Here is a 20,527-nt window from a genome sequence, read left to right as displayed (position 1 = left end):
TCTTCCCAAAACCATTTCAGTGGCAAACATTTCCATGGCTCAAATATGTATCTTTGTTTATACTATGATTGGTGGGAGGGGATCATGTGGGTACCTTTGCATGATTAGAATAACTTAAAATGACATTTTTAATATATTAATATGAATTGTTACATTGTTTTAAATCATCAGTGAAAAAATTTTAATGGGGATATTTTCTCTTTTTGGGGGGAGTGGTATTTTATTTTTCTGTAACTTCCCTGTTGGTGTTTTGATGCAGTGTGCTTCTCCTGCCAATCCCATAAAGGAGGCAGTCTTTCCAGGTTTCACAGCTCAGAGACTCACCTGAAGTTACGGAACCAGCACATGGTAGAAGGCCTCTCGTTCCAGAGACTATGTTCTTTCAGGACCCGGGGTTCCACTGCATCGGAATGGCCTGGGTTTCCGTGGCATGGTGCAGACAACTCCTGACTGGCCCTCGGGGACTACCTGGATATGGAGCAGCTGTATCCAGGAGCAAGTGACCCTATAAACAGGGCTTACCTGTGCCCCTGCCAAGGCTTAGCACAGAAACGGAATGTACAGCTGCTTTCCTCAGACATGAGCCTTTGTTCTCCACATGCCAGGCAGGAGCAGCCAGCTGTGCTCTTAAAGCAGTGGTTCTCAACTGACTGCATGACAGAGCCCACCGGGCCCCACTCCACCTCTGTAGCTAGGGGGACAGGCACCCACACATTAAAAATGCCCCTTAGATGATTCCAATTCGCAGCTGGAGTTGAGAACCAATGTCCTGAACTCAGAGTTTATTTGGGAGACTCCCAAAACATGTATTTGCAGAGCCCCCTTTGTGGGAGGAGACCATGGCAGCTCCCTGAGGGGACTGGCCCTAGTCCAGGCCTGCCACTCTTGGGTAACAAAGCAGAAGAGGGGTCTGCTGGGTGCTCTGGACTTCATCGAGATGGTCTGTCCAATTGGGTCCAGCACAGCAGCCATGGGCTCACCCAGCACTGGCTGGGCAGTGGAAAGGCTGTGTTAAGTGGGTGCCCTCTCAGCCCATCTGTACTTCCGCAGCTCAGGCCAGCCTGAACACCGTTTACTTCCTGAAAGCCACTGGAATCTAGCCTCAGGGAGGGGCTGCCATCTCCCTTTCTGTGGGCTGCAGCGAAAGCCGAAATAACTCCACCATGATGGTTCTCTTTACAACTGACTCAATCCCAACTCAGAACTGCTGACACTTTCCACTTTGTAAACCTATGTTTTTGACATTATTTCTGGTGATTCATTTTCTCCTACCAACAGGCCATTCACCAAGAATCATCCCAGAGGCTCTCAGCTCTATTCCAGGAAATAGGTCAACAACTACTGAAACTGTATGAGTTAAAGCAGAGAGGTGTGTCAAACCACAGATAGCCTGCATGGCTCAGGCCATGTTCCCCGAGAGCGAGAGCGCCTGCTCTATCTCCGCCCACCTCCGTCCTCCCTTGTTTTTTTTTTTTGTTGTTTGTTTGTTTGTTTGTTTGTTTTTGAGACAGAGTTTCACTCTGTTGCCCGGGCTAGAGTGCCATGGTGTCAGACTAGCTCACAGCAACCTCAAACTCCTGGGCTCAAGCGATCCTCCTGCTTCAGCCTCTCGAGTAGCTGGGACTACAGGCATGTGCCACCATGCCCGGCTAATTTTTTCTGTATATATTTTTAGTTGTCCATATAATTTCTTTCTATTTTTAGTAGAGACGGGGTCTCACTCTTGCTCAGGCTGGTCTCGAACTCCTGAGCTCAAACGATCCACCCGCCTCGGCCTCCCAGAGTGCTAGGATTATAGGCGTGAGCCACCACGCCCGGCCCTTCCTCCCTTTGTGGAGGCACAGGGAGAAGGGCTAGGTTCAGCCAGTGAGGTATAAGCTGTACCTATAATTACTGACTGCAGCTCTGGGGTGCTAAGGAGTCAGTCCACTCTCCTGGTATCAGAGCCACAGGAATTACAAACACCCAGGGCCACACTGGGACCCTGGGCTAAAAGTCAGAATCTGACGGGGCCAAGTCGGGGCTTGGGGTAGATGAGATCTGCCTGAAGACAGACAGGATGGAGGGATCGGCCTCATGGGCTCTAGCAACTGAGACCTCTCCTCCAGGGCTCCCAGAAGCCACTAGATCTGGGCGTAAGAATGGGCTTAGATGGGGAGACAATGGAGATGTGATAAGACAAGGATCAAGAGGGGCACAGAAAGGCCCGACCCCTAGGGTGAGCAAGAAGGGATGTGGGGCTGGTGCTAGAGGCTGTCCTGACAAAGATGTGCCTGCCAGAGTCACCAGGGCCCGAGAGAAGCAGAGGGGCCTGCAGGCTGCCAGCAGCAGGGGGGAAACCACGGACTCCTGAGTGCAGGGCTGAGGGCAGAGGGCGATGAAACAATGGGAGAACCCAGACCAAGAGCACCTTGGCTCTTCTCTGCAGTCCTGATTCATCCGTGCTCACAAAGCCACCCTCTCATGTACTTTTGTTGGGAGTCTTAGTAGAACTCAGAATAGGTCTATGGCCAAATCAAATCATTATTACTGACTTAGAAAAAGAGAAAGACATGTCCTTCCTGGGCTAATTCACATCTGAGGAGTTGGGGCTACCAGATCAGGCCTACATTGGTTTAGACTGCTCAACGCCAGCCCTGCTAGGTGATGTATTCCAATAAATCTAAAATAATCTCAATCAGAAGATGCTATTAAGAAGATGCCTTTCAGGCCAGACACAGTGGCTCACGCTTGTAATCCTAGCACTCCGGGAGGCTGAGGCGGGAGGATCGCTTGAGCTCAGGAGTTCGAGACTAGCCTGAGCAAGAGTGACACCCCATCTCTACCAAAAAGAAAAAAAAAAAAAAACAGAGAGGAAGATGCCATTAAGACAGAAAAATGGCTGCAAATTCATCTCAAAAGATCATTGGTTACCAGATGAATCCTGATCAGACTTATTAAAATGCAAACACAAAGATAGGGCCTTGTTTGTCCTGTGCACAGACTGGCTCCTCCCCAGCACAGGGCAGGCACTGTGAAACCACCTTCCATTCCTGCACAGGTGCTGGACAGGTGGGGAAGAAGGCTTGGAGCAGAAAGGCTTGCAATTTCCACAACACCCGGGTCTTGCCCGGCAGCCCTGGAGCTCACAATGCCGAGCATCAGTCTGCCTTACCCGTTCTTGGATGTGCACTACAGCCAGAGGCCCCTCGTACATCAGACCCGAACCTCTGTGGATCTGAGAGGCTCCAGAACGTGCTACAGGCCTACTGGGCAGTCATGTGCTTGGAGCCAGGCTTAGTGGTGAGAGTCACTCAAGGGTGGACAGGGTGGCGGGCTGCTCCCAAGAGGATGGCCGTGTGCTCTCAAGGGGGTCCTGTTACTTTGATGAAAGGGTGAACCAAGCAAGTACCATCTTGGAGGAAGTGAGCCTGAGAATGCTTGAGACGAGGAACAAGAGTGTCTTCCCTCTGCCGAGAGATGGGGTGTAGCTCGCTTCAGCACACGCCTGGCCTGGTTCTGAATCTCGGCCTTGCTTCCTGCTACTCACAGGCCCCTTGAGCAAAGGTACTCAGCTTTCGGAGTAAGATTGCACTCTTGTTCCTTGTCTCAAGCATTCTCAGGCTCACTTCCTCCAAGATGGTACTTGCTTGGTTCACCCTTTCATCAAAGTAACAGGACCCCTTTGAGAGCACACGGCCATCCTCTTGGGAGCAGCCCGCCACCCTGTCCACCCTTGAGTGACTCTCACCACTAAGCCTGGCTCCAAGCACATGACTGCCCAGTAGGCCTGTAGCACGTTCTGGAGCCTCTCAGATCCACAGAGGTTCGGGTCTGATGTACGAGGGGCCTCTGGCTGTAGTGCACATCCAAGAACGGGTAAGGCAGACTGATGCTCGGCATTGTGAGCTCCAGGGCTGCCGGGCAAGACCCGGGTGTTGTGGAAATTGAAATCCTAAGAGCAGTGCTGGCCGGAGGGCTGAAGGCGAGACCCTTCCACAGGTCCACTTGAACCATCAACTCCTCAGAAAGGGTGGTGGGGGAGGGGGTAGCACGTAAGTGACTCTTCCTGGAAAAATCAGTCAGTGTCAGGGCATCCTCTCCTGTTCCTACGTCTGATGGGGCCAGGCATGACCCAGGCAGTTCTAGAATTCCTCAGGTTGCTTTACCCTGAGTCCTCCACAGTGGTCCTATCCAAGCTGGCCAGGGCAAGTTTTCTTGCTCCAAGTCTTTTAAACAGTTTTTAGATTGGTCTGTTTTCAAAAGGTTAAATATTTTGGGCAAATGCCTGATTGAATTTCACAGTATTTTTGGTCTGGGGGACATATGGAATAATTTTCCCATTTATTAAACAGTCACTACAATCTATTATAAACCCTGCATCCCTCTGGAAATGTGATGAAAGCTACAAACTCTTACCCGGGGTGGGGGGGGAAGTGCATATATTTAAGTTTCAGAAATTCAATGATTGAACTTTGAGAAATGGACAGATCCCATGTAAAGAATCCTTGATCTCTAAGGAGGCACTAGGGCTAGCTTCCCTGTTCCAGAGTTTAGGAATCATTCTTTAAGGGAACTGGCTGATATTCAACAATTCTAAGAGGGGTTTCCAGTGCCTGATGAGATTCCTGGGTGAAATTCCTACAGTGCAGAAGCCCCTGGGCAGCCCTGTGTGGCTTCAGTGGGGAAAAGAAAAAGAAAAACTTTTGGTATTCCCAACTGAACCAACATCTTATAATGATCCAGAGAGAGAGAAAAGTTTCTAGAACCTGAGGATTAGAGATATTTTGAGTTTCAGAAGGGAAAGGTTTTCCTAAACTTAGTAGCAAAAGACCAGGTTTACAGAGAACCAGGTTCCCAGCGTACAGGAGGCAGTAATTTTGAATGTCAAGGGAGCAGCAGGTGGAGCACCTGGGACTCCAGGCAGGTAGGCAGGCAGGCTGCCAGGCACCTCCAGAGAGGATCAGTCCAGAGGGCTGGGGAGTGCCCTGGAGTGAAGGCGCCCTTGCTGAGTCTGGTGAAAGGAGGATGAGAAACGTGGTGGGACCTCGGCCACCGCTCAGGGAGGGCCTAGTTTCTCTGATGTCAAGAAACACAAAGGGAAAGAGGCTCCAAGGCCTAGGCAGTAATCAGTGATCCTCTTGACTTTAGAGGACCAAGCAGATTCCTTGAGCCGGTGATACGGGGCGGGGGGGGGGGGGGTTCCAAGGCTCAGCAGGGTGACTGGCCCCTGGGAAGGGCCAGCACAGGCAAGAGCTGGAAGCCCTTGGCTAGGGGGCCATGGATGTTGTCCAGGAGGCTGGCATTGCATGGCTGGGGCTGGGGGGCTGAGCCTGGAAGCCGCGGGAGTCTGGAGGGGATGAGAGGTCAGGCAGAGGCGCGGGGCGAGTGGTGAGAGCGCTGCCCCTCGTCCGCTCCTGCGCTGCCCATCCAGGTGTGCGCTCTACGGCAGGGCCCCCCCCTCTCCCCCCCCCCCCCCCCCGCCGCCCTAGGCCTCCTGGTCCTCACCCATGAAATGGGGCAATGATGGAGACTCCTCAGGGTTACTGTGAAGGTATTTGCTTCTGGTTCCCAGTAACAGCCTGAAGAATGGCTCTTTGCTTACAGAGAGGGCACAGCATGGCATTTTTCCACGGTGCATCTCTGCGCTGTCCGCCACCCCACACGTGTCTATCATGCCCCCTCCTCAGGTGTCCTCTTTGAGGAAACAGGAGACTTAAGGAACAGAAAGGCAGAACCTGCCCATCACTATCATTTGTGCATTCATCCAACAAAGATTTATTTAGCGCCTGCAATGTGCCAGGCCCAGGGGACACGGCTGGATAATGTACAGTCCCTGCCCTCAAGGAGCTCACAGTCTGGGGGGCAGACATGTAAACAACACGAGTTACAACGCGCTGTGTGAAGTGTCGTGGCAGAGGTATAACAAAGTGCGCTGGGGTACAACGGGGCTACCGATGATCTCTTCCTGGGCAGGGGTCAGGGAAGGCTTCACAGATCAGTCAATAAATACGGTGGCATAGGAGTGCCTTGCACACAGCAGGCACTTACTACATGGGCCAGGATCAAGTCACCAAAACATCTCAAATGCCGGTCCACCAGGAGGGCCCTGGGTTGGGTGGGGACGAGGCCTACCTCTGCTTCCTCAGGACAACCTCCCCACATCTGTGCTGGGTGTCCCCTGCCTGCCTGGGCCTGCAGTGACTCAGGAAGCTGCTCCCCCACTGCAGGGGCCAGTGACAAGAGCAGCTGTACAGAGGGCCAACCCCACAGGATCTCTGACGGGCTGAGAACAAATTACTCCTTGTGTCTCCCCAGCCCCAGGGCCTTTTATATTCCTGACAATATCTCTGAGCTTGTCTGTGAGGCTACTTCCTTTCTTAACACTGTTTAGGAGACTCCAAACCCCTGTCTTTGCTTCTCTTCCTTCTCATGGGGATCAGACACTGGCTACTCTCAGGTGCCAGGGTGCAGCCCCCATGTGGACACCCCATCAGAACAGGCTGCCTGAAGCAGCCTCCTGCACCTGAACTTGGTTTTTCTCCACACTCACAGCCGTCTCACCAGCTCGATGAGCTGCTGGATGTTTTTGTTTTGGTTGGACAGACCGTTCCTGATGTTTTCTAGCAGGCATCTCTTCAATTCAAATATGGCTTCACTGTAGGCCAAGCTCACGGCGGCCATGGGGGGTGCTCCGTGCCACAGGCCAGGGATGTGCCAGATGTGCTGCTTCTCTGGGTCACAGAAGGCCAGGCCTGCCAGTGCCCGGAAGCCGTCACCCTGTTTCTCCATCTGGGCTGCAGCTCTGCTCAGGTCGCTGGGCGGGTCCAACAGCTGTCTCTTGTCTCTCGGCCTAGGGCCAGAGGCAGACACGTCGTGGAGGTTCTGGTATACAAACTGATAGTTGGGCATGTGCCCTGTTTTTTCCAATCTCAGAAATGCATGCAGAATAGCTGGCGGAATGTCCCTTGTTTCAGCTAAACTGACCACAGTGACGTTGCTCAGCCCCATAAGCAAAGTGGCCAAGGAAGCCTCCAGCTCAAACCTGTCCCCAGCAGAGGTCAAGGCCCCACCTATCAATCCCCCAGAGTCTATCACCAGGATGTGGTCACAGCCCAGGTCCTGGCTGAAGCCCTCGGCCACCGTGATGAGCTGCATGAAGGCCCCTCGAGGACCACAGCTCCTCCCCGTGGCAAACCGTAGTCCAAACATGGTGTTGAGCAGTGTGGACTTCCCCGTGCCCGGCACCCCCAGGGCTGACAGGACCACCAGTCTCGACCTTCTCTCCAGTCGGACATGCAGCTCCTTCAGGAGCCCCGTGACCCAGCGGACGGGGGTGCTCAAGGTGCTCCCGTCGATCAGCTCCAGGGGCAGCCCTGTCAGCAGCAGCTCCGAGGCCAAGCCCGGGAAGTGGGCGAAGCGCCTCTGTCCTGCCGGCAGCCTCCCTGCCTCCACAAGGCAGCTCTCGGCCTCGTAGAACTGCCCCATCTCCCGCAGGAAATGCTCCACCCCCAGGGGCTCGGGCCAGAGCTGCTCGCCCAAGTCTGCGGCACCCCCGTGCTTTGGTCTCAGGGTGAGAAGAGTCTCCGGAGGTTGTCTCAGCCGAGGCTGGGCCACCCGTGCCAGCCCCCACTCCATCCACCGCAGGAAGTACTGCTTCTCCCCTGGGGAGGGGCTGCTGATCCCCGAGATAAACTCCTGCACCCCCGAGCTGGGGTCCTGGCCGTTCTGCTGCATTCGCAGTTCCAGCAGCCGCCGCCTCAGCTCAGCCCTGTGCTTCTCAGGGGGGTCCTTGGCCCACTGGAGCTGGCAGAACTCTTTCTCCACTTGGGCTGCCTTTTTCCAGGGGTCCCCCTGCAGCCTCAGCTCATCCCTCCTGTAGGCATCTGAGTCTTTGATTTTCCTGGTAATTCTCTCCATCCGGTCTTTCGCCTTCTGACACTCCTCACAGTCCTCATCGACTTTCAGGCCCAGCTTTCGGGCCGCGTGTGCCATGTCCTCCACAGACACCCTCCTGCAGGGGGCCCGCGCCACGTTCCCGATGATGGCGCGGATCCTCTTCACGAAGCTCTCGCTGTCCGTGCTGCTGACCTTCACCAGGACGTGCGAGTGGTCTATTTTCAGCACGGGAATTAATTTATTCAGGAATCTCAGGTTTGTGTTACGTTTCCCACGGTAGGGACTCAGGATGAAGTAGTACTTCGTGGTTGACTCCTTCATGGAATAGAGGAGTTTGTATTCCTTCTTACTGATGTTGTCCGTCAGTATAAACACAGCGGAGGAGATTTCTGTCAAGAGCTTAAACTGCAGCCAGTGAGACCCGATGTCACCTCTCAGGTTCAGGAAGGCCACAGGCTCCGGGAAAATGTCCAAATCCTCCCTGCCGCTGGGAAAAAACCAGGAAATTTCTACCAACCCATCTGCGATCTCGCGGGGATTGGTGCCCAGGTTGAGATCCCGATGCCAGAAGCAGTCCCACTGCCTGTGGCCCGGGCTGAGGATGGCGTTGAGAAGCTGGGACTTGGAGTTGCTACTGACATCCATGCGCACAAAGGCAAAGGTGGGTGCTCTGGACAGGACCACGCTGTCTTCTCGGAAGCTCCCCAACCCCCTCGGGAGCTGGGACCACCATGTCCGCACAATGCCCCGCATGGCCCACAGGAGAAACGTGTGGTAGTGGTTTTCTGAGTCAGGCAGCACAAGAGGGAGTGCAAACTGGCAGAGGGACATTTTTAACACTATTTCTTGTTGCAGGAAACTGTCGGAGGAGAGCAGAAGGGCACAAAGGAGGTCTAAGGGGTTCACAGGCGTGTCAGGGGTCGGCAGCTCAGAAAAAGAATAAATGTCGGCGGCAATGTCATCAGCTGGGTCCCAGTAGATGATCTCCTCTTCCATCTGGCTCTCCTTCTCCACAGGCCTGGCATCCGGTAGCAAGTCCAGCACCATGGTGGTGTTCCTGGCTTCTGCATTGAGGGCCTGCAGCTTCCTGAGGAAATTCCAGGGCAAGTCTTTGGGAACCTGAGGGGCCCAGTTCTTCATGCTGTCAAAACTGATCTGCAGAGAGTCCTGCAGGCTGAGTTTCTGAACCTGGTATGTCTCTAGGCCCAAAAGTGACAGCATTTCTTGAAGCCTGCTTCTCTCCACTGTGGAAAGAAATGAAGATGTAAGTGCTCACCCCATACTCCTGAGTCAGGGCACAGCTGGTAAGGGAGAGCCCAGCAGGTGGGAGACAGTGTAACTCCTTTCAGAGAGCAGGATGCAGGTATGGGAGGCTCAGGGTGTACCAAAGGCTGACCTGAGATCAAGGCAAAGGTGGAACCTCTACATCAAGGTAAAATAATACCACCCCAATCACAGATGTGTGACATTTTTAAAAGGAAAAAAAAAAATGGAAATAGAGAAGTCAAATTTAACAATTGAGAGAGTTCATGCAAAATCTGGATTTCTGGTTTCTCTAGAAACCCATAAGATCTAACACTGGCTACAGTGAGTAGCACAAGAGCCCTGGAAGCTGAATGCAGGCCCCACCTCCCAGACCACAACCCCCTCCCCACCAGGGTGTTCTGTGCTTCTGGTCCCATGTTCTAGCCCAGCCATGGGCCCCTCGTGCTCACCCCATATTCTATCCCTGCTGTGAGCTTTTTCAATGTCACCAGGAAGTTCCCACAGGGGGCATAACCACTGAATCACTCTCTGGCTTTCTAGTTAATATTCTTTTCTTTTTGCAAATAGTTTGGAGAATATTTTAGAGGAAATAAGAAACCACTAAGCATAGTATGAGCAATCACAGTTAAACAACCATTTTGCAAATCTGAGACCAATAATGCAGTTTTTAATTTTAATGCATTAAAATATTCAGTGCAGACTGTTACTGAGGGTGTACTTATTTGTGCCGATACACTGTATAAAACCTTACAAGCTAGGTAGTATTGCTACGTCCAAAGGTTCCATCTAGCATCCCAGGTCTTGGCCCTGCATTTTACTAATGTTCACACTGCACATAATTAGCTCACTTTAACTGTTAATGTACAGAACAGACAAATACAAATTCCACCGAGCTATAGGCTTTTCTTCAGTTCATTTATTAAGAGAGGAAGCAACATGCAAGGTGCCACCTTAGATGCTCAAATAAACCATGAGAAGAAACACTGGCTGATCCAGCCCTTCTCCCATTTCCCAGGAAGTTCAAGTGACAGATTCAGGATCACTCCCCAGGTGACCAGCAGGACTCACGGCACTGGACACAGGACTCACAGAGTTCTACAGGCAGTGTGGCTGCAGGACACCCCCAGAGAGTACAGGGGACCTGTGAACTTACTGCAAAAACAAAAGAACCGTGTGGGAAGGGTCTCCTTCACTGGTGTTATTCACATTCCCTAGTTTCCCTGAATGAAACTGGGAACAATTGTTTTTCTTGTCCAGACAGAACAACTGTTTTTATTTTTTAAGCAATATAGTAGTATAAAGGGCAATGAGGAAAAGACTGAGCAAACAAAGCTATTTATATCTGCACCCATGCCTGCTGTGTGGCCCTTGGAAGGCTGCTGGACAGCTGTGGGCCCAAGACCCTGATCTGTAAGTGAAGCCACTGGACCAGATGGATGGTTTCCAAACTTGGCTGTTTGAAGTGATTACAATTACTTCAGGAACTTTTTAAAAAATAAAACATCGCTGGGCTTCAACTCCAGAGACACTGACTCACTATAGGCAGTAGATACGTTTAGTCATGGTGGCAGGATGGGGGATGGTAGGGAGTTGGTTACTCTATGTGGTTAGCAAGCTCTCCAGGGGTTTGGGTTTTTTCTTTTTAGCAATATTATTAATGGTGCATAAAGGATTAATGAACTAGGGCATCCTAAATCTGAGTGCCCTGGGTCCCCAGGTGATTTGATACAGTTAAGTGTGGGAATTACCTGCCTAAATGATAACCCCTTTCCATAGAATAGGAAGCTAGAACAGAGAGAAAAAGCAGAGAGAAAATGCTTACCTGTTGGAAAGTCATTGTCCTGAGCCTCATTTGTACCATCTATGGAAAAAGCAAAGGAAAATGAAGCATCAATCAAAAAATATGCCTCTTACTGACACAAAGTAATTTAAGCTAAACCCAGAATCCTCCTTTCTTACCAAGATAGCAACTTCTCTCAATTGTTCAAAACATAAAATCCCATTTATTCGTCACTTTACCCATTCCCCCCTTTCCCTAATCCAATCTATTGCCAAATCCTGTAGCGGTTTCTACCTCCATAACGGAACTCGCAGTCATCTCCTTCCATTTCTCTCCATTCCAAATCTAGAAGGAAAAAGAATACATACAATCAGTTTCATCAGCAGGTTAGAAACTTTCTATTAAAATGTTCAAGTGACAATATGGTGCTGATGTTTATTTTTAGTGCTATTATTGGTTTTAGTTTATTTATGTATGTATGTATTATGTATGTATTTATACACACGCACACACATTTAGACAAGAGTCTTGCTTTGTTGCCCAGGCTAGAGTGCCGTGGCGTCAGCCTAGCTCACAACCTCAAACTCCTGGGCTCAAGGGATCCTCCTGCCTCAGCTTCCCAAGTAGCTGGGTCTACAAGCACGTACCACTACATCCAGCTAATTTTTTCATTTTTTGTAGAGACTGGGGTCTTGCTCACACTCAGGTTGGTCTCAAAATCCTGGCCTCAAGCAATCCTCCCGCCTTGGCCCCCCCAGAGTGCTAGGATTACAGACGTGAGCCACTGAGCCTGGCCACTATTTATTTATTTTTATATTTTTACTCTCTGGCTTGAGTGAGAAGAACTATGTAAAGTTTATTTTTTTTCCAACACAAAATATGTCACAAAGTAGTAACAGCTACATACAGGACAAAGATTTGTTCAAAAACATATTCCTTATAGAATTTACCAAACTTGGGCTGGACAGGGTGGCTCACGTCTGTAATCCTAGCACCCTGGGAGGCTGAGGCGGGCGGGTCGTTTGAGCTCAGGAGTTCAAGACCAGCCTGAGCAAGAGCGAGACCTGTCTCTACTAAAAAAAAAAAAAAAATAGAAAGAAATTAGCTAGACAACTAAAAATATATAGAAAAAATTAGTCGGGCATGGTGGTTCATGCCTATAGTCCCAGCTACTTGGGAGGCTGAGGCAAGAGGATCGCTTGAGTCCAGGAGTTTGAGGTTGTGTGAGCTAGGCTGATGCCACGGCACTCTAGCCCAGGCAACAGTGAGACTCTGTCTCAAAAAAATAAAAATTAAAAAAAAAAAAAAGAATTTACCAAACTTGGCTGGATGCATGTTTTTATAATCACTTAAAATGATATTTATATCAGCACAAATACACTGGGGTAGCAGGGACAGACTGGGGAAGAGCTGCAACTCTGTTTCAAGTCTCTAACATCATGATATGTCCATCAACATTAACATTTTAATTATAGGATATATTTAATTTATTGCAATTCAGATATTTCCATTGGGACCTTAAAGCCCTATAGATTTGCTTACAAATGCATAATATAAAGGAGAGAATAGGCAGCTTGGGATGGTGGAAACAAGACTTCTGTGTGTGTGTTTTCACTGTTTTGACTTTTGATCCATGTAAAAGTATCACCTGTTTCAAAATTTATATACTGAAAAGCTTATAAATTAAGAAAAGATTCTGAAATTTTCAGGTTTATCAATTCTCTCATGATTCCTATATAGTCAGGGAGATAAACCTAACATTTCCAATTGTCTTCTTTGATGGTGTGTCTGGGAGACAGACACGTGCTAAGCAGGAAAGAGAAAAAGAGAGAAAGAAAAGGAGGCTCAGAAAGCATGAGAGTATCAGAGAAGACACAAGGTCCACACAGATCAAACCACAATGTTAAGTAGTCAAAGGATTACTCTATTCAAAGTGAAGAAAAGATACCAGAAAAATTTTTCCAAGGACTCCAAAATGTCATGAGGAAAGAACATGGTCAGATAAGAGAATGTGAAGTCTAGAAATGCCAGAGATGGGGTTGGTATAATTCTGAGAGTAGATTTCAGCTGGATTCAGGAGTAACCTCCAGATCAAGAGAAAACAGGGCCTTCCTTGGTTATGGGAGGGAAATAACTCCGGTGTGGAGCCGGAGAGACAACAAGTGGATGGGGTCAAGGATGCACGTCCAGACTCGACTACACTCCCTATTGGGCAGGAACTGATCTAAGGATAAGACAAGCTCCGACTCAGTGGGAGCACTGGGCTCAAATGGAACATAAGAACAGAGTGTGGACCACGCCCTGCTGCTGAAAGTGAGCCCAGTAAGAACTGTTGGAGAGCTCAAAATGGGGCAGTTAAAACCATTTTTTACCTATCAAACTGAATGATCTTCCCCCTAATTATTATAGTACTCAGTACTCACCAAATAGAGTTTTTCATCAAATTTTGGAATAATTATTATTGAACAGTAAAGGCACCATGTCACACCTTGGGGCTATTAGTGTTATGAATGAGGTATGGACATCTACATGTAAAAGAATAAAGTTGGACCTCTTACTCACACCATATACAAAAATTAACTCAAGAAGGATCAAGGATCTAAATATAATAGCTAAAACGATCTCTTAGAAGATGATATGGGAGTAAATCTTCATAACCTTGAATTTGGTAAGGGATTTTTAGATATAACACCAAAAGCACAGGAAACAAAAATAAACTGCACTTCATCAAAATAAAAAGTTCTTGTGCATCTAAGAACATTATCAAGAAAGTGAAAAGACAACCAGGCCGGGCGCGGTGGCTCACGCCTGTAATCCTAGCACTCTGGGAGGCCGAGGCGGGTGGATCGCTCAAGGTCAGGAGTTCGAGACCAGCCTGAGTGAGACCCCGTCTCTACTAAAAATAGAAAGACATTATATGGACAACTAAAAATCTATATAGAAAAAAATTAGCCGGGCATGGTGGCTCATGCCTGTAGTCCCAGCTACTCGGGAGGCTGAGGCAGTAGGATCGCTTGAGCCGAGGAGTCTGAGGTTGCTGTGAGCTAAGCTGACGCCACGGCACTCACTCTAGCCTGGGCAACAGAGTGAGACTCTGTCTCAACAAAAAAAAAAAAAAAAAAAAAAAAAAAAAAAAAAAAAAAGAAAAGACAACCAATAGAATGGGTGAAAATATTTGCAAATTAAGTATCTGATGAGGGCCTAGTATTCAGAATATACAAAAATTCTTACAGCTTTACAACAAAAAAAGACAAGCAACCCATTAAAACATGGGGAAAGACTTTAACAGACATCTCTCTAAAAAAGATACACAGCAAGCACATGAAAAGATACTGAATGTCATTAGTCACTAGGGAAATGCAAATCAAAACCACAATGAGATACCACCTCAAACCTACTAGGATTCCTACTAAAAACAAAAATAAACAAGCAAACAAACAAAAAAACAGAAAATAACAATTGTTGGTGAAGATGGGGAAACACTGGAACCCTCATACATTTATGGTGGGAAGGTAAAATAGTGGTAGTTCCTTGAAAAGTTAAAATAATTACTATATAACCCAGGAATTCTACCCCTAGGTAAATATCCAAAAGAATCAAAAGAGATTCAAACAAGTACTTGTATAAGCATGTTCACAGCAGCACTATTCACAATATCCAAAAGGTTGAAATAACCCAAATGCTCATCAGCAAATGAATGGATAAATTGTGGGGTATACACACACACACACACACAGACACATACAATGGAACATTACCCAGCCATAAAAAGGAACAACATGGATGAACCCCAAAACATTATGCTAAGTTAAGCTCACATATTATGATTCCATTTGTATGAAACATCCAAAATCAATCAACAGAGCTATAACAAACACTTATGCTAGGATTGCTAGGGGCCGGGAGGAGAGAGGGATGGGGAGAAACCATTTAATGGGTGCAGAGTCTTACTTTCAAATGATGGAGGAAAAAAAATTTCTTTAAGAGACAGGGTCTCACTGTGTTGCCGAGGCTGGACTCAAATTCCTTGGCTCAAGGGAGCCTCCTGCCTCAGTCTTCCAGGTAGCTGGGATTATAGATGTGCACTACCATATCTGGATTGGAAATATTTTGGATCTAAATAGCTAAGAGGTAGTGGTTGTACAGCATTATGAATTATTAAATACCACACAATGTTCGCTTAAATTTGTTTTTTTTAATTTTTAAAAAAAGAGTGAGCTATGAAGTAGAATCCTCAGGCATGAGATAAAATAAGTTCTAGAGTGATTATATAAACTATAAGCCAGGCAAAACTAATCTATGCTTTTATAAGAATAGTGGTTTCCCGGTAGAGGAGGGGTGGGAAGTGATTAGAAGGGGACTTCTGGGGGGATGGTTTTATTTGGCTTCTTGATTGGAATGCTGGTTTGTGTGGGTAAAATTTATCAAGCTATACACTAGTAATTTGAGTACTTTTCTATACTTCAATACAATTTTTTTAATCCAATTGGTTAAAGACCTTGCTTTAAATCTTAAAAATGGGCTGGGTGCAGTGGCTCATGCCTATAATCTTAGCACTCTGGGAAGCTGAGGCAGGAGGATTGCTTGAGCTCAGGAGTTTGAGACCAGCCTGAGCAACAGTGAGACCCCATCTTTACTAAAAATAGAAAAATTAGCCGAATGTCTTGGTGTGTGCCTATAGTCTCAGCTACTCAGGAGGCTGAGGCAGGAGGATCGCTTGAGCCCAGGAGTTTAAGGTTGCTGTGAGCTAGGCTGATGCCACGGCACTCTACTCAGGGCAACAGACTGAGACTCTGTCATTCATTCATAAATAAATAAGCATCCGGATAAGGTTGTTCCCTTTCCTCACCCCATCCCCACGTTTTCTTTCTCATCTTTCCAGATCAACACTCCAGGAGGGCTTCCTTAGATGAAGAAAATATTCTGCATCTGCAACGTCCAAGATGCAGCCACTAGCCATGTGTGGCTCCTGAGCACTTGACATGTGGCTAGAATGACTAAAGGAGCTAAATTTTTAATTTTGTTTAACTTTAAACCATGCACCTAGTGGTTGCTGTACTGAATAGCACAATTCTTTTTTTTTTTTTTTTTTTTTTTTGAGACAGAGTCTCACTTTGTTGCCCAGGCTAGAGTGAGTGCCGTGGCGTCAGCCTAGCTCACAGCAACCTCAAACTCCTGGGCTCAAGCGATCCTCATGCCTCAGCCTCCCGAGTAGCTGGGACTACAGGCATGCGCCACTATGCCCGGCTAATTTTTCTATATATATATTTTTAGTTGTCCATATAATTTCTTTCTATTTTTAGTAGAGACGGGGTCTCGCTCTTGCTCAGGCTGGTCTCGAACTCCTGACCTTGAGCGATCCACCCGCCTCGGCCTCCCAGAGTGGTAGGATTACAGGCGTGAGCCACCGCGCCCGGCCTGAATAGCACAATTCTTGATGTGGAGAAATTGAAGGGCTTTGGGCAATTACTGCTTGATCCCAACTTTGCTATGAGCCTTGACCAACTAGCCACTAATCCCCATAGTGCCTACTTTCCAGAATTTAAGTCGCAAGAAGGACTTTTGGCCATTTCATTTACTATTGTTTACTATATCCCAATTTCTACAATGCTAGCACATTACAAGTACTCAATAAATACCTGTTTGAATGAATAAAATTTGATTATTTAATATTTTTGTGGGTTTTCGTTTTTCTACAACACTATTAAATATCCAACAGAACACCTTCATTTTGAGAAGCGCCAAATTAACGAATGATAGATCCAAAATGAGTTACTAAGGGAAATTAAGATGTTTGGAGTGTGGCCACCATATGCTAAAGCTGAAGTTACAAAGGGTGTCGAGTGTGACAGTCCCACTCCCAAACCAGCCTGGCCTATGTGGACCATGACAAGGAAGACCACAAGTCCCAGTCTGCATTGGGACAATCCCAATTTATACCTATTGTCACAACACCCCTTTCACTCTCAGAAGTGCCAGGTTTAGAAGATAAACTATACACCTAGGGTGGTAATTATGACATGCTACAGTTGGTGTAACGTGCTTTCCTGGTAAATTGTGTGATAATCACCTGTTTAAAACTGAATCCAGGCCAGGCGCGGTGGCTCACACTTGTAATCCTAGCACTCTGGGAGGCCGAGGCAGGAGGATCGCTCGAGGTCAGGAGTTCGAGACCAGCTCTGAGCAAGAGCGAGACCTCCGTCTCTACTAAAAATAGAAAGAAATTATCTGGACAGCTAAAATTATATATATAGAAAAAAATTAGCCGGGCATGATGGCGTATGCCTGTAGTCCCAGCTACTTGGGAGGCTGAGGCAGGAGGATTGTTTGAGCCCAGGAGTTTGAGGTTGCTGTGAGCTTGACACCATGGCACTCTAGCCTGGGCAACAGAGTGAGACTCTGTCTCAAAAAAAACAACAAAAAAAAAAAACCTGAATCCAATTTTGAATTTATGAGGAATGTCTAAAAGACCCTTAGATAGAATCTTCGTGTAAAAGGGAACGTAAAAGCCTTAAGCTTATTTTTGAGGTCCACAATGCTCAGCTCAAAGGAGGGCTGGAGCCCAGAATCCCAACAGGACAAAAGCACATTTGCTTCAGAGTCCAACTTTACCTGCAATGGCCACGGCTGTTCGTCTCTCTGACGCTTTTATTTCTGGGGCCACTTCTCCCAAATCTGAATGTCTGAAACAATTTCAGAAGAAAATCATAATTACAATACTGAAAATCCACTTTCATCTATCAAATTGGCTGCATATGAAAATCTCTTGGGGAGCTTTTAAAAACTACAAACCCTGGTTCATACCCCAGATCCATGAAACCAGAATCCCAGGGAGCCAGTCCTGGGCATCACTGCTTTTAAAAGTGCCCACAATGATTCTGATGTGCAGCCACAGTGAGAAACATTGGTCTAGAAAAACCAGCACTCTCAAAAACTGCTGGCCAGAGCATAAATACAGCCATTCAGAAAGACATAAAAATATACATACCCTTTGACCAGTAATTCCACTTCTATCCTAAGGAAATAATTAAGATTTAGTTACAAAGGTGTTGATGCCAGCTTTATATATAATAGTGAAAAACTGGATGCCTTTTAAAATCAAGGTGCAATAACAGGGAATTATGGTGTTATTCTGCAACCATTCAAACATACAAGATTTCTTTTTGTGGACAAAAATGTTGGACGAAGTCTTATGAAAAGATGTTAATATATTATTTAGTGGAGGGAAAAGTCAGGTTATAGAACAGTATGTGCAGCATAATTACAATTTAATAAAATTATACATATTTATCTACAGTTGTATATAATACAAGAAATCTAAAACGATGTTTATCAAAGTTAATAATGTGGGCAGGGAGGGGTGATCCTGAGTTCTTTTAAGAATGTATGGTAACTGTAGTCCAATCAAGAATAAACTATTAGGCCTGGTATGGTGACTCACACCTGTAATCCTAAGCACTCTGGGAGGCCAAGGTGGGAGGATCGCTTGAGCTCAGGAGTTCGAGACCAGTTTGAGCAAAAGCAATACCCTGTCTCTACCAAAAATAGAAAAAATTAGCTGGGCATGGGTGCATGCACCTATAGTCCCAGCTACTCGGGAGGCTAAGGCAGGAGGATTACCTGAGCCTAGTAGTTTGAGGTTGCCATAAGCTAGGCTGATGCCAATGCACTCTAGCCTGAGTAAGAGAGAAAGAGACTGTCTCAAAAAAAATAAAAAAATAATAAAATAAAATAAACTATTTTAGGTGTACCATAGGAATGAGCAAATGAGTAAATGTGTTCATTTTGTCAGGAGCTAGGGTTCTCACTGTTGAAGAAAGGGCATGCAAATATGGAATGGAGGAAGTTACAATTTGCAGAGACATACTGGTATGAACTGTGATTTTTATTTGCATGCTCATGTGCACGCCTATGTATGTGTGTAGATATACAGATGTGTGCATGTGTATTTCTGTGTGTATATGCATGCACACATGCATTCCTAGCTCTGTCCACTGAAAGGGCCAAGAAGCAAAGACACTGTCATGGCAATGAGCATGCCTGGCACCCTTTAATGCCATTCCATGCTAACAGAAACAGGACTCCTTGGAGATCCTGAATGGTGCTGGGGCTGGGGCTGGGGCAGGGAAAGAATAAGAGGAGTCTGGGCATCTTATTTCAGACAGTAAGGAAGTGCTGAAAAAATGATGGGCATGCCACAGGTCACAGGAGCCAGCTTGAGGGCCTCCAACTGGCGAAACATGGGACGGTGTGAGTGCAATCATAATTAAATACAGTAATTATTTCAAAACATTTAAAAACAGGAGTTAGTGAATCCACAAAGATAAATAAATGGGGAGAGAAGGCTCTTGCTCACAACAGAATGCTAAATATGGAGGGAGTGCTACAGTCAGAATAGTATCATTTTGCAACCATCATATAATCAAGATTGCTTCAAGCAAGAACTAACAAATGCTACCTTGTAGGGAAATGTTTTTGAAGAGCAAGGTATTTGTCCACTCTTAGAATGCCTCCTTGTAGACTGCTTAAAGCACAAAGGAGGAAAAAAACCACAGTAGTTATACACTGGACAGCGTGGGCCACGCTCTGGATAATCAAAATGAACCTTAATAATGGGGACAGATGGCCATCATGTGCACCCGCTGTGGTACCCTGAGAAAGGACACATCACCTATGCAGTGTGCTCTCTGACTTAATCATGAAGACAAACCCAAAATGAGGAATGTCAAGCCAGAGGAGGAGAACTGCCTTATCCCAAAGTGTGCATGTCATAAAAGACATAGGAAGACTGAGGAAATGCTCCAGACTATAGGGTGCTAAAAAGACAGGAACACCAAACGCAACACCTGACCCTAGGCTGGATCCTAAACCAGAAGGGGCAATTACTGGGTCAACTGACAAGATTGAAATAAGGGTATAACTGATGATGAACTTACTGATGCTGTTAATTGTACTGAGGTTACGGAAGAGAGTATCTTGATTCTTAGGAAACAGATACTGAAGGATTTAAGGATAAAGTATGATGATGTATGTAACTTATTCTCTGCCGAGAACTGAATGTTTGTGTCATCCCAAAATTCATGTGTGAAATCATAACCCCATGATGGTATTGGGAGGTGATTAGGTCGTGAGGGTGGAGCCCTCATGAAGAGCATTAGTGCCCTTATAAAAGCAGCCCAAGGGAGCTTGTTTCCCCTCCAGTCATGTAAAGACACAGTGAGGTGTTATGAGGAATGGGCCCCCACCAGGCGGTACCTTCATCTTGAACTCCCAGCCTCCAGAACTGTAAGAAATGAATTTCTGTTGTTTATAAGCTATCCAGGCTATATTTTTGTTACAGAAGCTTGAAAAAAGACCACCTCTAATGGTTAAGATAAATGTATTTATATGTGTGTGTCTCCATACACATACACACACAGAGAGCAAGAGAAAGAATGATACATGAGAATGGCAAATGAAGTAAAATGTTAAGAACAGGAGACTCCAGAAGGGGCCTTTTTATTTTTGTAACTTATCTCTAAATGGAAATTATTTCCAAACAAAAAGTTTAAAAAATTAATGGTGATTAGTCATATCTGGATAGTATAGCATCCGTTTCTTTTT

General features: G+C 46.7%; 1 protein-coding gene across 5 annotated transcripts in view; it reads right to left on the bottom strand.

Annotated features, from left to right (window-relative positions):
* Positions 1–5,742: 5,742 nt before the first annotated feature.
* Positions 5,743–20,527, bottom strand: part of URGCP (upregulator of cell proliferation) — a 62,209-nt gene continuing 47,424 nt past the window's right edge. For 2 of the 5 annotated variants that reach the window (XM_069461303.1, XM_069461300.1), the window contains exons 2-6: positions 17,913–17,939; positions 17,537–17,607; positions 11,219–11,269; positions 10,967–11,005; positions 5,743–9,122 (exon numbers count right to left, since the gene is read on the bottom strand). In XM_069461303.1, coding sequence (XP_069317404.1) covers positions 6,529–9,122; positions 10,967–11,005; positions 11,219–11,252 — 2,667 coding nt within the window. In that variant the 5' untranslated portion in view covers positions 11,253–11,269; positions 17,537–17,607; positions 17,913–17,939 and the 3' untranslated portion in view covers positions 5,743–6,528. Of the gene's footprint in view, positions 9,123–10,966; positions 11,006–11,218; positions 11,270–16,994; positions 17,120–17,536; positions 17,608–17,912; positions 17,940–20,527 lie in introns of those variants that run through there. The other 3 variants (XM_069461302.1, XM_069461301.1, XM_069461304.1) reach the window with 2 other exon arrangements.

This window comes from Eulemur rufifrons, chromosome 29 (assembly GCF_041146395.1).
Source record: "Eulemur rufifrons isolate Redbay chromosome 29, OSU_ERuf_1, whole genome shotgun sequence".
Classification (NCBI taxonomy): Eukaryota; Metazoa; Chordata; class Mammalia; order Primates; family Lemuridae; genus Eulemur; species Eulemur rufifrons.
This window is presented reverse-complemented; position numbering and strand designations above follow the sequence as displayed.